Raw genomic sequence first — 15,497 nt, forward strand, 5'->3', positions numbered from 1 at the left:
AAAGTTATCTTCACTGGAAAGTGCACAAGGTTGTCCCTGTCCCCCCCAGAATTTTAGTGTCTCCTACGCCCCTGTCTACTACCTCCCGATTCCTGCATGCAAAAATTCAATAACTCAGCAGCCTTATCATAGAAGTTTAGAAACAATGGCTAGAGTGTCCATTCATTCCATAGCGCTTTCTCCCAGCTCCTGACAGGTAAGGAAAACAAACGAATATTGGTATTTCTGATAGCCGATCTTGCAGCAACAAACTTGCGAATCCCACACGTGCCAATAGAGAAGATTCAGGCCTCACTAGAAGTCAATGGGAGAAATACATTCTCACGAAAAAAAAATGTATTCTCTCAACTTTCCTCCTCTAAAATGTTCGCATGTAGGATGTTCCAACTTCTCGTTGCCCGCTTATAGCCCCGGCTACGCTTCGGCTTTTACTGTTCTTACAGTGAGTCCGTCAACAACCTCTCTTTGAACCGCTCGGTGCTCGCGCTCTGCAGATCACGTGACGAACGTGACCTGACGTCGTTGCTAAGGGCGCTTTGTCTCCAGGAAATAGACGCTGCTGACTGGTTGCGAGGTGACTGCTTCTGTCCATTCTCCTTGGACAACAACTCCGTCTTCAGGCAGCTGGAAGACGTCGGTGATTCTTGAGCGGCTTCGATGCTGGTAAGCAGACCCTAACGTGCGGCAGCCTTAGTTTGACTGGACTCCGACTTTGACTTGCGGCAAGTTCCGCCGTGGCCTCTGAGAGCCACCCGGTCCGTACTCACGTTAAAGGCGGGTCACCCTCCTACGGCCCCGCCCTTTCAATGTTCCCACATCCACCACGGTAAGCGCTGCTTTGGGTTGGATAAAGCTTCGCGACGCCTGTCTCGATGGCCTCTCACCTGATTCAACTACCCCCATCGTTGGCTTTCGACAGGAGCTGCTAACGATGTCTATGAGTGCGACAATGTACTGATCTGGTGAGAGGGGCTACTAAACGGCCGTGTGTCTTCCTCTCCCTCGCCCATTTCTCTCAGCCAGCACCTCCCTGTGATGTTCATTTAACTTTTAATAATGTTTAAGAAGGATCCGATAATGTTCTCATGCCACTGACTTTATACTTTTTAAATAAAACCTCTCGAGACAGTTAATTTAGCAGCTTACGCGCCCTACGGCTACGAAACTACAACTTGTATAATGCACAAATGCCGAGGCACATCAAATAATTAGTCAAAATCTGTATCACAGGCATTGGTCACCATAGAAGAAAAAGAGGAAGTCCATAAATCAATTTCCTTCTGTGTATCCTTTATTACATATCAACAGTTCCAACACAACAAGCAGCCGACACGTGTTTCGTCCGAAAGGACTTTCTCAAGGCTAGAAACACTAGCAGAGCATGTCGTATTTTCAGAGTCAGTTTTTTACCCAAGTAACGATCACAGTCGTATGAGTATTAAAAGCCTAGTGGATACGTAGACGGAAAGGTCCAAAATAATGTGCCATCTGTAGTATTGGAAATCTGTACGTAGCTGCTCCTTCTGTCTCAATTTCGCATAGCCAGGTGCTTCGGAGGAGAACACACTCAGAGTTGGTTACCGATACAGGCTTATCAAGGATTGGCTATGCGAAATTGAGACAGCGGGAGCGGCTACGTACCGATTCCCATGCTACAGATGGCACATTCTTTTGGACCTTTATGTCTACGTATCCCCTAGCCTTGAGAAAGTCCTTTCAGACTAAACACGTGTCGGCTGCCTGTTGTGTTGGAATTGTTGCTATGGAATAAAGGATACACAGAAGGAAATTGAAATCGATTTATGTTATGTTATGGTGTCTTATTAACTCGTACTGTGCTCATGACGGAACCACGCCGTCATGAGCCACGGTTGCCGTGTGCTCATGACGGAGTGGTTCTGTCATGCTGCGGCCGTTGGTGGCCGCGCCGCCCACGCGGCGCTAATTCCCCGCCTGTGCGGGCGATTAGCGCCGTGGGCGGAGTCATGACGGAACCACTCCGTCATGAGCACAGCCCAACCGTGGCTCATGACGGAGTGGCTCCGTCATGAGCACCGCGCCACCGCGCTGCCCCCCCGCAGCCCCCAGCGCTGCGGCGGAATTTCCGCCGCAGTGAAGGAGTTAAACGCAACAGCTGCCCTAGCAAAGGGACTTCCTCTTTTTCTACTATGGTGGTCAGTGCTTGTGATACAGATTTGGACATTCTTTGATGTGCCTTGGCATTTGTGCAATATACTTGTATAGCTCAAAGGGGATTCTCCTTTCCCTAGAGAGTTGGTTTGGTCTCCCAGAGGCAGAGGGAGTCTGTATGGCTGGAGAGCACCACAACATACTAAATATTGAAAAGTACTTTCCGACAAATTGAAGGTTGTAGATGTGCATTCGCAATTTGGCAGTTCTGCCTTAGCTCTTTGTGCAATAACCTTGTATAATGTAACCGGTGCTCCAAAGCTCCGGGTTGAGGTTGCGCTAAACTAAACTGCAACAAAATAAATAATGATATTAATAATGGCGTAAGAAGTTGTGCAGTGCAGTCTCTTATGGAGCCAAAAATGAAAGTGCATTAATATATTTACTTGATTGAGAACGAAAGTATAGGACAAATGATAAAAGTAAAGTAAAAAATGGAGCATAAGATCTATTTGAAATGAATGACAAGGGTGTGATTAAATAAACGATTCTTCATTAATGATTCACTACCATTACATGGATGTAGCCCAAAGACTATTAACTCCTCTGATCTTTTTAAGTTCCATTTTCTGGAATTTAGTTTGTGATATGCCTTTTTTGTTATTATTTATAAGTCGCTGGGTGTGAGGCAGTTTCAGACGATTCGTCACGCTCTAACACTGCTTTGTAATACACACAAGTTTTGGATGTTGGGTGACGGACACCGAACTGGGCAGACATTTACCTGAATGTTGGTGTATTAGAATATCCCAGTCACTTTTGGTCTGTGCACAGATGCCATGAAGGTTTCTCAGTGTTTTATTGGTTGGCCTAGCATGGCACTTTGAACTAGCACAATTACATTCTGACTGCAGCCGAGAGAGGATGCCCTGCACACTGTATTGTGGACGCTGACTATTAGGCCTGACTGAACTAATAACCCATCACCATACCTCTCAGCTCACCATTACTTGAGAGCCTATTATCCAGACTTGCAAAATGCCTCCCAGATCCTTCTGTGAAATCACTCACTCTAACAACTTCCTCCCCCTCCAAAAAATGTTGTAATTCTGTTATTGTTTATGAGCTGTCCCTCCAAAACCACCCAATCTTATCCTCCATGGTTATTCAAAGGTATATGTTGCTTTCTAAGGATCTTCTACTAATGGGGGAACACATTTATTGCTTTGTTAAAAGGCTGATTATGTAAGTTGACTCCAGCTACCTAAAAGCATACAGACTCCACTGGCGACTGACTGATACAGTGGCCGAAATGCATTAAACAAAGTATGGAAACTGTGATGCTGAGTGCAGAGGACGGTGTGAGTGGTCAAAGGTGTGATTAAAAAACAAAATATCCTGTAACATTTTTACTTTTTTCACCTTTCGGTAAGTATATATAGAATAATTCACAGCTTAAATGAAAATTAAATACAAGTTATGTAATTCAGTGGGAAATGCAAAATCATACATTATGAAACTTCTGTTAGTTAGTGCAGTGCACTAAAGAGCCACAGAATTGAATCCTGGTTGATGCAGTGGAGAATAGTGACTTGGGTACGTTTAGTGCTACAAGTCCCAGTCTGTGATAGACAGCACTGTGAACATGCAAGTGATTATTTTAAACTTGCATTACACACAGGATAAGATAGGCTGCTACAAAATGCGCAAAAAGGTTTAAGATAAAAAGTGTTCACAAAATATAGATAGTGCAGTCTTTTTTGTAACTGTCTTTTAGGAGTACACACTTAACAGCATAGCTGGTAGCTCTCTACAATACTCCTTAGAATAAATGTGTGTCATCAGAAAGCACATTTTACAAATTATTTTTTAAAAGCACATACTACACAGCTTTGCTTGTAACTCCCTTACAATACCTCTTAAAAAGAATGAATTTGTCATCAGGAAGCTTCAAGTGATTTAATCAATTAAAGCCAATATGGGCTTCCAGTCACTCTTTACATTTACAGATTGACCAACTGCACACATTTAGATTTTTATCAGGCAGCAGGCACCATGGCAAGATGGCTTGTTTAGTTGTCTGCTCCTCCTTTGGTTTCACAGCACATTAGACTCCCTGCCTTACATTTCGGCTGAAGCATTTCAACTGTCGGAATTTACCATTCTGGGAGGGTTGTCTTTTCATAAAAAGTTGGGGAACTGTTTCTTTTTAAATTAAAAAAGTATGGGCACAGAGTGCCCCTCAGATTACCCCCTCCCCCCACTTCAACCACTGGACTAGTACCACCTCTATATGTTATTACATATTTGACTGCTGCTGCCAGTTCTGGTTCCCGCAGGTACACAGTTTTGCAAGGGAGGTTGAATTAATGAAATTAGTTGAAATATATATTTTTTAAATGAAATCTCGCACACATGATTACGTTTTGACTGAGAGATGTATTTGAATATCACTAGTCTTGAGTTTTTATAATCTTGCTGATTTTCCTTTTGGTTTGTCATTTCAATTAATAGAACATTTCCACATTGCTGTTAACATTAACTGCGGCATAGATGTTACATGCCTTTATTAGGTAATTATATCAAGGGCAGTGTGCATCTTTAATGACACCAATGTTTGTACTCTAGCTTTTGGCCCATTCGTGTGAACAGTCCTAGAACATAACTCGTCAGACCCAGGTAGATTGGTCGGGCCACTGCCAGGCATGGTGTCCCCATGTTGACGAGAGAGATCGGTAGGGATCCTGTTGTATCATAGTAGTCAATCGGCCACCGGCAGAAGGTGATGAATAATTGTTCTGTACATAATGTTTTTGAGATATTTTAATCGCAATGCAAGGAAGCTATTGTGCTAAAGTAGACTTAAAATCTACATAGGAAGATAGCACAGAGATTTGCTAACCACCTTTGTGATCTTTTCTCCACAAGTGTAAATGTGGAGGACTTAGGCTTATGTTTATTTGTTGGGGAACTGATGGTCCCTTGGTTTTCCTGATTAGATATGGCCCCCTGTGGAGGTATGTATGGCGTAAATTGCCTCCGAAGCAATAGTCCAGATAAAGGATGAAAAAGTATAAAGGATGAAAAAGTTGCTGGTCCTAGTGACCTGCTGCCTGAATTTTGAAAACACATATTGTTAGACCTGGCATCACAGGCGTGGGTTTCCCTGTATTTTTGCCTTTGCCTCCTGCGGTTTTGCTGTGTGTTGGACATCGTTTTTCTGGTCTAGATCCTTTGGGCACTTTGCCACTTCTTTTCAGTGCCAAAGTGCCAGTGCTCCCTCTGTAAATTGTAGTCATGGATTAGTGTTTCCCTGATTGGTTAATTTGGTTTACGATTAAGCCCCTAGTACAGTGCACTGTGTGTGCGCAGGGCATGTAAACCAAATGCTGCTAGGGGGCCTGCAGCACTGGTTGTGCCACCTACACAAGCAGCCTTGCAAAGGTAACTCAGACCTGCCACTGCAGTGTCTGTGCGCAGTTTGATACTGCCATGTCGACCTGGCAAGTGCACCCACTTGCCAGGCCCTAACCATCCCTTTTCGTACATGTGAGTCACCCCTGAAGGTAGGTCTAAGGTATCCCTGTGGTCAGGGTGCAGTTTATGGGAAAGGTAGGACATGCCCTTGTGTGTGGCATGTCCTGATAGTGAAATACTGCTAATTTCGTTTTTCAGTATTGAAAGGCTATCTGTCCCATAGGATAGAATGGGAGTTTATTTATACCATCTTATAAATATACCTTCCCATTGGAACAAGATGGGAAGCTAGAGTTTAGTATTCTCGAACTCAGAATGTAAAGATGCGTCTTTAAGTAAAGATAGTTTTTACAGACTGTTTGAAAATACCACTTTTAGAAAGTAGGTATTTTCTTGCTTAGCCATCCTGTGTGCCTCTGCTAGGTTTGTGTATTGACTGTCTGGCTTTGGAGTGACAGGGGCTGGGGATGTGCATTTTGTTCAGACAGCCTCTCGGGGAGGGGGTGGGTGGCGGGGGGGGGGAGTGTCCTGGCTTTCCAGGGTTAGTCCGGTCCTGGCTGAATAGATCTGGGCTGTAATCAAAGTAGGGGGGGGGGGGTGGAGATTTTTCATACCAAGGGCTAGATCTTTGTATCTCCAGTTCAGACTAGAGATTCTTCCTACCCGAGAGTTTACTAGTAAATGGAAGCCTCCCCACCAGACACCTGATACTTGTCTGATTTGTGTGGAGAAGGTCGAAAGCATTGCCCATATCATGTTCGAATGCCCAGCGTACAGTAATCCAAGAAGGAAATGGTTAGGCCCAGCTTGCCGCCTCCTGGGCACCACAAACTATCGTGCTGCTTTACGTATTCTACAATCTGACACAAGCTTGGTGCTAGTCTGTGCCGTGGCCAAATTTCTGGGCTGGTCTTGGATTATTAGAAGTAAATTCACTAGCCCTAGTAGTTGATTTTTGTCTATAACACTTTCATCCTCTTTTTAAGTTTTTTAACTGGTTTTAACACTTTTATAATGAATTTATATAATTAATCATTAAGCTACCAAGATTAGGAGCATTCCCACAAATATTGCGATTACCTGTAAATATTGCTCTCTTGATGAATTATCTGTTTGTTTTTATATGTTTGTATGTACATGCTTTTATGATAATTCTTTTATCGAAATAAAGCTTTTTGACTTGACTTAATTTTTCATACCTGAATGGGCCTGGTCTGCTTTGGACAATGCTGACTCTACCTCCTGCCGGGCAGCAGCAACATAGAAGACAAGACTGGTTTTGGCTGGGCAAAGAGCTTTACTGTCACCAGACAACAAAGGAATGTGTGCTTAAAAAGTGGGGCCCAGACCCAAGACTTTTAGATCACCTTTGGACTTCAAGAAGGAACTTCTGCCAAGGAGAAGAGCTGGAAGAGGAGTACTGCTCCTTTGCTGTGGGCTGTCTGGGTTTGGCCTGCATTAGCTGTTTCTGCCAAGGAGAGAAAATGTGTGTGTATCCTGCTTGAGAAAGTATCCCCAAGATCTTGGAAGTGGAGCTTTCCCCCCTGTTCAAGAGGTCTCGGGAACAGCAAAGACCTCCATCCTTCTGGGCACCATCTCTGGAACCGCTGGTTTCAGTCGCCGCAGAAAAAAAGGGCAACCGACTCTGTCACCAAGTCTGTCGCTGGATTCCGTGTCCTGAAGGTCCCGCAGAATGCACCACTGTCTTTCGCACTGCATCCTTGCTCTCACCGACGCGGTTGGCTGGAACTGTTGTTTTCAGCATCGCAGTAGCCCCAGACGGAGGTACTGACTCGGAGGAACTGTGTTTTGGGGATATTTTCTACAATTTAAAGGTTTTCTTGAAAACTGCATATTTTTAAGAACTGTATTGTGGATTTTTGGTCTTGTTTGGTTTAGATAAAGTTTAACGTATTATTCTAAACTGGGGTGGTGTCCATTTGTAGTTTTTTAACTGTGTATGCATGCACAAATGCTTTATACACTGCCTCTTAGATAAGCCTGACTGCTTGTGCCAAGCTACCAAGGGGGTGAGCAGGCATTATTTTAGAAGTGTATCTTCCTTACCCTGACCAGGAAGAAGGGTCCCTCCTTGGACAATGGTGCAAACCATTGCCAACTAGAGACTCCCATTTCTAGCAATTATCAAGAGGGCTAGTGGATCAACTGCTATTAATGTCAAAAGGACTAAACTTGAGAGTTGTATGCCTACTGATCTGAGCAAGGCTACAGCAGTATTGATCAATAAATTAAGAAAACGTAGAACCAAGTTTGAAGCTTATAGAACCAGGTCCTTAATGAATTTTGAAACCAAGATTCTGGCCCAGAAGTTGATTTCCTTCATAAATTCTTAGAATCACTGGTGTTCCCGGATCTGTATAGAGTTATGCAAAACAGCAACATTAGAGAGAACCTCAGGTGCTTATGTGGTTGTATGTAATATATTGCCACTGTGTCCGAGTTGTTGGTGTTCCTATCACTGGACAAAGATAAAGCCTTCGGCACAGTCGAACAGCAATTCATTGGCTCCGTGTCAAAATTCTTTTGCTCGACAAGTCTGTTGTACGCTGCTCCCATGGCTAGAGTAAGGTAAAATGCTGTGTTGTCTGAACCTTACTCTTTGAGGAGTGGTACGAGGTAGGGATGTCACCGCTCATCCATTCTATTTGCTTTGGTGGTGGAACCATTGACGTGCTGGATCGGAAAAGTGCTTTGATCTAGGATGCGATCCCTGTGGAATGATAGAATACACTACATGCGGGCAATATTCTTTTGTACATAGTAATCCAGAGACATCTTTTGAATGGATCTTAGAGTTCTCAGAGTATTTGGTAGAACTTCTAGATTTAGCATCTACTTGAGTAAATATTTATATTTCCCATTGTCGGCCTGGAAACGATGGTCTAGTGAATCCCACCTCCACAGTATAACACTTGAGAGCTCCTCGTATCTTTGCCTGTGCAGGAAAGCAGATCATAATTTGGGATGGGCAGTCGCTCATCTAAAATGAATTGTAGCAATAACTTGTCAGGGTGAACCCTAAAGTCACTAAATTAACCTAAGCTCCACCTCCTGCTAGCTATGACACAGAGCAAAGACTTAGACAATTTGTAAAATATTTATGCAGTACTAAAACAGTAATAAAGTCAAAACACCAAATCAGTATAACTTACGCTTTTAAAAACAATATATTATTCCACTTACTCCTTAATTACATTTGGTGGGCCTTACACTGATCTATGCCTTAGTTGAATATGATGTGCTCTTTTTTACATCCTTTGGCTTTGAATTTGAGGGAATTCTGGGACGGGATGGGCAGTTATCTGTCTACAATGGTGGAGAATGCTGATCTAATTCAGAAGACAAAGACCATGATGCTCAGAATATATAGTGATAATGTGCCCTCACAATATGTTATTTTGGGACCTGAGAGTAATTGTTGGTTGCCAAGATGCAGCACGTTATGTGGGAGCTCGGTGTTTACGTCCCTTGCTGCTTGGTGCTTACATATACATTGGTGCATTGTTTGCTGAAAAATATGCAACCTAAAGCAGGGGTTGTACAACAAAATCACAGAAAATCTGGGGTCTCTAGATGAATTATAGAGACAAAGCCTAGAAGGAAGGGAATGAGCTGGTTCGTGGAGCCATGGTTCATAGGATCCGCAGTGTAAATAGCCTGCAAGTATGGGAAAGCAATGCCTCTCAAACTGTGTGTTTGGATATGCTGCAATTTGTACATTTCACTGTCATGAAATTGTGTATTGTTGCTGCCAAGATGTATTCTAGTTTATTGATTCATCTTTTTATGGAGTTTAATTTAGAAACAATAAAACCATTTCTTTTATTTGTTGGGGAAATATTTTTATTGTTAGTTTTCCAAACAGTCAAACCAGAGCAGAATTCAACTACATTCGCACAGCACCATATAGTATTATCTCAGTGAAGAACATTATGTCAACGATGCCTTCACTGTGTCCTTTTCTGCATAGCCAGGCATAATTTAAAACAATCTGTGCAAATATCCCCCCTTTGCCCCCACAATACAATGCCAACTTTCCTGGTAGTCAAGACAAGGATGCCCCTCTTTATGCTTTATGCCGTAAGATCGAGTATGTTTCATTCAGATCCTGACTGATCTATATCCATTATTACATCCAGCCCATAATATTGCCTCCAGCTACCCAACACATTGGAAAAAACAATTCAGGCACCCTCTTGCCTTGTATGTGACACGCTCTGCAGCCATATATATGTCCATCCCATCTCTCTATTCTTGAACCATTGGTATGCTTGTGTCCCCCCCCGTCTTGCTACATCTCTTTTCGCTACCAGTAGTCCTAGTGTACTAAGGAGCAATTGTGGTCTGCCCACATCTATTTCGTTTGGGATTCCTAACAATATAAATTTGGGGTCTAGGGGTATGCTAGTCTTCAATATTTTGTTAAGTTCCATTATAGCCGCCTTCCAGTATTGCTGTATAATTGCGCATTCCCATAAAGTGTGGTAAAAATCTCCTCCTTCCCGTCCACAGCGATGACATATTGGATCCATTGCTCGGCCTATCTTGTGTAGTCTGGCCCGGTCGTAATAGGCCCTATGTAATACTTTGTATTGGATAAGTCAGTGACGAGACTTGATTGCAACCTCTAGAGTGCATCAGGGCTGCCTCCTAGTCCACCTCCTCCATTATGCCTATATTTTTTCCCATGTCGTCCTCAGCTTACCTAGTCGATCTGGGGCATTGTTATTTAGGGTCGTCTTGTAGGTGACCGATACTGCCTTTTGACGTGAGGTATTCCTGGAGTAATCATAGTGGTGCATGGTCTGGTAGGGGGGTATCTTCTATGTTTTCTGCATGCCATGCATGCCTAATCTGGGCATATTTAAGGAACTGGGTTGGTTGTAATGAGAAATCTGTCCTGTGGCAGCTAAAACGTTTGAGTTTGCCTTTGTCGATAATGTCTCCTAACGTGGAAATTCGTATGGTGTCCCACTCCTCAAATCCTCTTAGTTTTTTCATTTCTTTCAACCAGTTACCATGCCACAGAGTTGTTTCTTTAGTGAGTTTATGATCCCATCCCATTACTTTCGTTGCTCTTCCCCATGCCTCAATAGTGGACTGGGTGGCTGGGAGGAGTTTCGCTACGCCCCTAACGCCATATAAGTAATGGAGGAATGTACTTCTTTGCATGGTTTCTCTCTCCAGTCTATAAGTGGGTTGGTCGCCCGGTGTATGTATCCAATCATGTAGTGGCATTAAGTGTTCCGCACAGCAGTAGGCTTCCATGTCAGGCAGTGATATCCCTCCATTATATTGATTGCACTGCAATGTATGGAGTGCTATTCTAGGTTGTTTCCCTAACCACAGGAGTGAATGTAATTTGGCATCTGTTTCGCGGAATATCGATCGTGGGAGGGAGTAGTATGTGTTTTGCAGAGCGTAAAGAAATTACAGTCGGGTTATCATTTTAAACATGGCTGCTCGGCCCAGTATAGTGAGTGGTAGTGGTTTCCATCTTTGTGCGTCTCCCTTGAATAATTTATATTTTTTTGGCAGCAAAGGTCTCTGTCTGTGGTGAGGAAGATTCCTAGGTATGTGAACCCGTTGTGTGCTACCCGGAGAACTCTGGAGACTACTGGCACGTGGTCAGCTCACCAGGGCTATAGATCACTGATTTGTGCCAGTTTATTTTATATCCCGAGTTTTGTCCGTATGTATCTATTATGTGAAATAAAATGGGAATCGTTGTGTCTGGTTGCGTGATGTATAAAAGGATGTCGTCCGCATAGAGAGAGATATTTTCTTCCATGGTGTCCTCTGGGCTGGTTTGGAAACCATGTATCTCTGGATGTTGGTGGACTGGAAAGGCTAACGTGTCCACCGTGAGGGCAAAGAGAGGGGGTGACAGGGGGCATCCCTGTCTCGTCCTGCGTCATATGGGGAAATCCATGAAGGTTTGCCCGTTCACCCGAACATTCGCCCTAGTCCCACCCATTTTCTAAATTTTGGAGCTCGGCCAAATTTTGTTAGGACGACCTCCAGTAAGGGCCAGTGAATAGCGTTAAATGCCTTTTCCATGTCCAGTGATAATAGTAGATGCAGGGTGTCCCGATTTTTCACCTGCATCGTCCAATTGTGTGTTCTACGTAGGTTCCACCTAGTAGCTCTGCCCGGCAGAAATTTAGAATGGTCATTATGTATCAGGGTTGTAATGACCTGGCGCAGTCTTGCAGCCAGGATGGTCGCCAATATCTTCCCTCTATGTTAAGAAGGGATATTGGGCGGTAGGACTCACATTTATCTTTCGGTTTCCCCTATTTATGAATCGGTACTATTGTAGCCATACCGAGGTCCAATGGGAGGGTGCCCTCGTCATATGCATTTGTATGGAGAGTCAAGAGGTGGGGGCTAAGGAGGTCTGCACACTTCTTGTGTAGCTCAGCCGGTATACCGTTAGGTCTTGGGGTCTTTCCTAGGCGTAGTCGGGCTATAGCAACCCTAACTTCCTAAATCGTGATGTCTCCCTCCAATCCTGTTCTGTCAGTGTCGTCAAGTGTTGGTGTATATACCTCTGTCAGATATTTTCCGATATAGGGAGCCGCTCGCAGGAGACAGGCTTCATAAAAGTCCCTGTACTATAACATGAAGTTCTGCATTATCTGTTCTTCCTTAACCTGTGTCTCTGCTTGTGGATTAGTAATAAAGTCTACCTACCCGGCTTCTTCTTCTTTTCTACTGAGCCTAGCCAGGAGTTTCCCTGATTTATCCCTTCCATCATATACTCTGTGTAGGGTCGCCAAGGCCTGTGACTTGGAAGCCTGACACACCAGGTCTTGATATTCACGCTGCGTGTCTAGTTGTTGCCTTCGTATAAGGGGATCTTTCTGTGTAATGTTCTATTTTTCTAGGGCTAAAAGTTGTTTTTCTAATCTTATTAGATTCTCCTGATCCTTCTTCTTCGCTCACGCTACGCGGTTTTGTGCACTGTCTCTTTAAACTGTTTTGTATGTTTCCCATATTGTAACTCCAGATTCTAGATTTTCTTCCAAAAAGATTGTCGTGTTTGCCCTTAGGCCTCTTAGTATCGTCTTGTTCTGCAGATCCCATGCATTTAGTCTCCAGCGGGTTCATGTCGCGCTGTCGACCTCCTATTTGTATGTGGAGTGGCGAATGATCTGAAAGACCTCTGGCAAGATATTCTGCTTTATGTAGCTCTCCTACCTTTCCTTTTGGGAGGAAGACCTAGTCCTGTCTCGAATAGAGATTATGTGCTCCCGAGTAGTAGGAGTACTGCCTTAACCTTGGGTTAATATGGCTCCATAGATCTACCAGACTCAGCGTGTCTGTGAGGCGTGCCAATGGTGCGGTTATGGGTTTTGATTTTTGTCCCCCGTCCGGTCCATGGGTGTGTGCATAACGTTGTTGAAGTCTACCCCTATTATGTGCAGTGAGGCTGGGGAGTCTAATAAGATCTCTGTCAGTTTATTTAATGTGCGTACTTGTAATTTTGGCTGGGCGTATACGTAGATTAGGGTCAAGTTGCGTCTGCCCCACTTACCAGTCACCCCCATGTGCGTGTAATGTGGAAGGGAGGCGACCTTTTAGGATCGTCACTCCTCTAGAACCGGAGGTGTATCCTGCGTGGGCCAGAACCGTATATGCTCCCCTACCCAGGAACCTGCATTTCCTGCCCTTCAGATGTGTTTCCTGCATTAACACCAAGCCTGGGTGTATTCACTTAACATATCTATTTCCTAGACCCTGTTTGATCTTAGCAGGGGCTGGAACCAAGCAGAGGAGCAGAGAGCGGTGAGGCCTGCAACAACCCCTCGCTGAACACTGTGTGGTGCGGAGTGCCATAAATACCAGAGCACACTTCTTGCTTATGTAAATTGGTATCCTCCCTCTCTCCCTACCATATGATGAAGCAGCAAAAATGTTACCTCTCAAACATGAGAAGTAAGTCCAAGCTCCGTGCCACTAGTGTTTTACCATTTTCCATCCTCACAATGCAGCTGTGTTGTGGGATAAGGAGTTGAGGAAATGCAGATCTCCGTGTTGTATTTCTTGAAAAGCATTGATTATTCCCTGGGGAGCCGGACCGGGTCACAATCACTCCTAAACTTGTAGCAAATCATTTGGTAGTGAGTCCATGATTGCGCCAGCATGAGTTGCAGAGGAGAGCAGCCATATGTTATGTTTACATAGTTTTGGAGTCATTCACACCTGAGGCCTCTGCTAATTATGAAACAATAAAAAGGTCCTATATCTGCAAAAATAATAACATCCTTGATTTGAGATACTTGCTCCAGTCCTATACTTCAGCATCCACGTCAAGCTATATGACCAGCGCAACTTAACATGGTACATTCTTGGATATTAATACCAGTTTAGTGCCTCTTTGGAATGTTTGTTTTGGAGCATGTTTAACATACTTTCAAAAGATGCAGTAAATACTTAGAAGCAACAACCATGCTCTCTAATTAGTGCTTGTGTTTTTTCAAAAGATACCTTGAAAGATGATCTTGGATTTGCACCCCAGAAGCGGCCAGCTGAAGATGGAGCAGCTTGGACAGCCAAGCACATCTCGGGTCAATTTTTTGGTAGACACCCAATCAAAGGAGAATCATCAAGTTGGGAACTCCCAGCATCGGCAGACGCAGGTAATGGTTGAGTAATGAGGTTTCCAGGCTCTTTGGCTTCAGGACATTACTTGTATACTACTTATTATTTCTATAAATCAAAATAATCCCTTTCCGACATTTTATTGATACCATTTATGCTGTTTCCTTTGCAACCATTCCGGGTAGAAATGATGCTTTGGGAAGAAGTAGATGAAGACATGGAATAATGCTTAGTAGGAAATCTAAGGCAAGAACACACTTTGAAGTGCACGAAATCATTCAGAACAGAATAAAGGAAATGCGATTATCCTCGCTTTGATAGGATCAATGCAAATAAAAAGAACCCATTCAGAATAAGGGTGTAAGCCCAGGTACACTAACTTTATCACACATAACATAGCTCAAGTGGTAGGTGAACACAAAACATACATCTATTTACTACCAACGTAGATGACAATGATTTTGCAACAGGTCTCTGGTCTGTAGAGTAGCGCTTCACCAGTCTTATGTAGGCATCTAAAACGTGATTTAAGTATTCCAAAAGTCCGATCAGTTATTGTGTGGGTTTTTTTAGGTGCCCTGTTGTACTACCTTTCACTTCTGGGTCTTGGATTCAAGAATGGTGTCAGTATCCAAGAGACAAGGCATATGCACTGTCTCCCAAAATAGTATGAGAAGGAGAAACTATTGGATTATTTTACAAGCATACTATTGAACACTGTTTGCAATTTTTTTGACAAGTAAAAATACCATTGCCAAATTCAATCCAAGACAGGCGGTTATTTATTCCACTTTGGCAGAACATAAAGTAGTCATGGGTGCTGCCTGGGAATCTGGCTACAAGGCCAGTTATGCTGCATCACATATTCCTGAACATGGAGTGAAGGGGTGCTTTTCCTATTTTATAAATGAACTAATTTGCGGATGGGGACATATGGCAATTTGTGTGCTATCAACACTACCAATATCGGTTGGAAACTGAGCTACCCTAAATATCCTCTCCTGTCTCCTTCCTAAATATCCTCTCCTGTCTCCTTCTCTGCCTACCAGCCAAAATCTTCATTCCTCTCACCTAAACATACAGAGCCGCCATCCTGAAAGAGCCAGATGCCTTTTGGGTGACTTTTTATAGTTTGCACCTGATTACCACCTGATACACATTGATGGTATTTGCATTTCCTAAGTGGCAATTTTGAGACTAATCGCAATTAGGAAATCCTGTGTACATAGTGTTAATGATTCGCTATTTGGTAATACCAATTT

The 15,497-nt window shown here is 43.5% G+C and overlaps 1 protein-coding gene across 4 annotated transcripts in view; it reads left to right on the forward strand.

Moving 5' to 3' along the window:
* The first annotated feature begins 563 nt into the window (after positions 1 to 563).
* KIAA0753 (KIAA0753 ortholog) overlaps positions 564 to 15,497 on the forward strand; it is a 359,680-nt gene continuing 344,746 nt past the window's right edge. The window contains exons 1-2 of one of the 4 annotated variants that reach the window (XM_085649901.1): positions 564 to 663; positions 14,118 to 14,273. In XM_085649901.1, coding sequence (XP_085506027.1) covers positions 14,130 to 14,273 — 144 coding nt within the window. In that variant the 5' untranslated portion in view covers positions 564 to 663; positions 14,118 to 14,129. Of the gene's footprint in view, positions 963 to 14,117; positions 14,274 to 15,497 lie in introns of all 4 variants that reach the window. The other 3 variants (XM_085649900.1, XM_085649899.1, XM_085649902.1) reach the window with 3 other exon arrangements.

This window comes from Triturus cristatus, chromosome 3_2 (genome assembly GCF_964204655.1).
Source record: "Triturus cristatus chromosome 3_2, aTriCri1.1, whole genome shotgun sequence".
Classification (NCBI taxonomy): domain Eukaryota; kingdom Metazoa; phylum Chordata; class Amphibia; order Caudata; family Salamandridae; genus Triturus; species Triturus cristatus.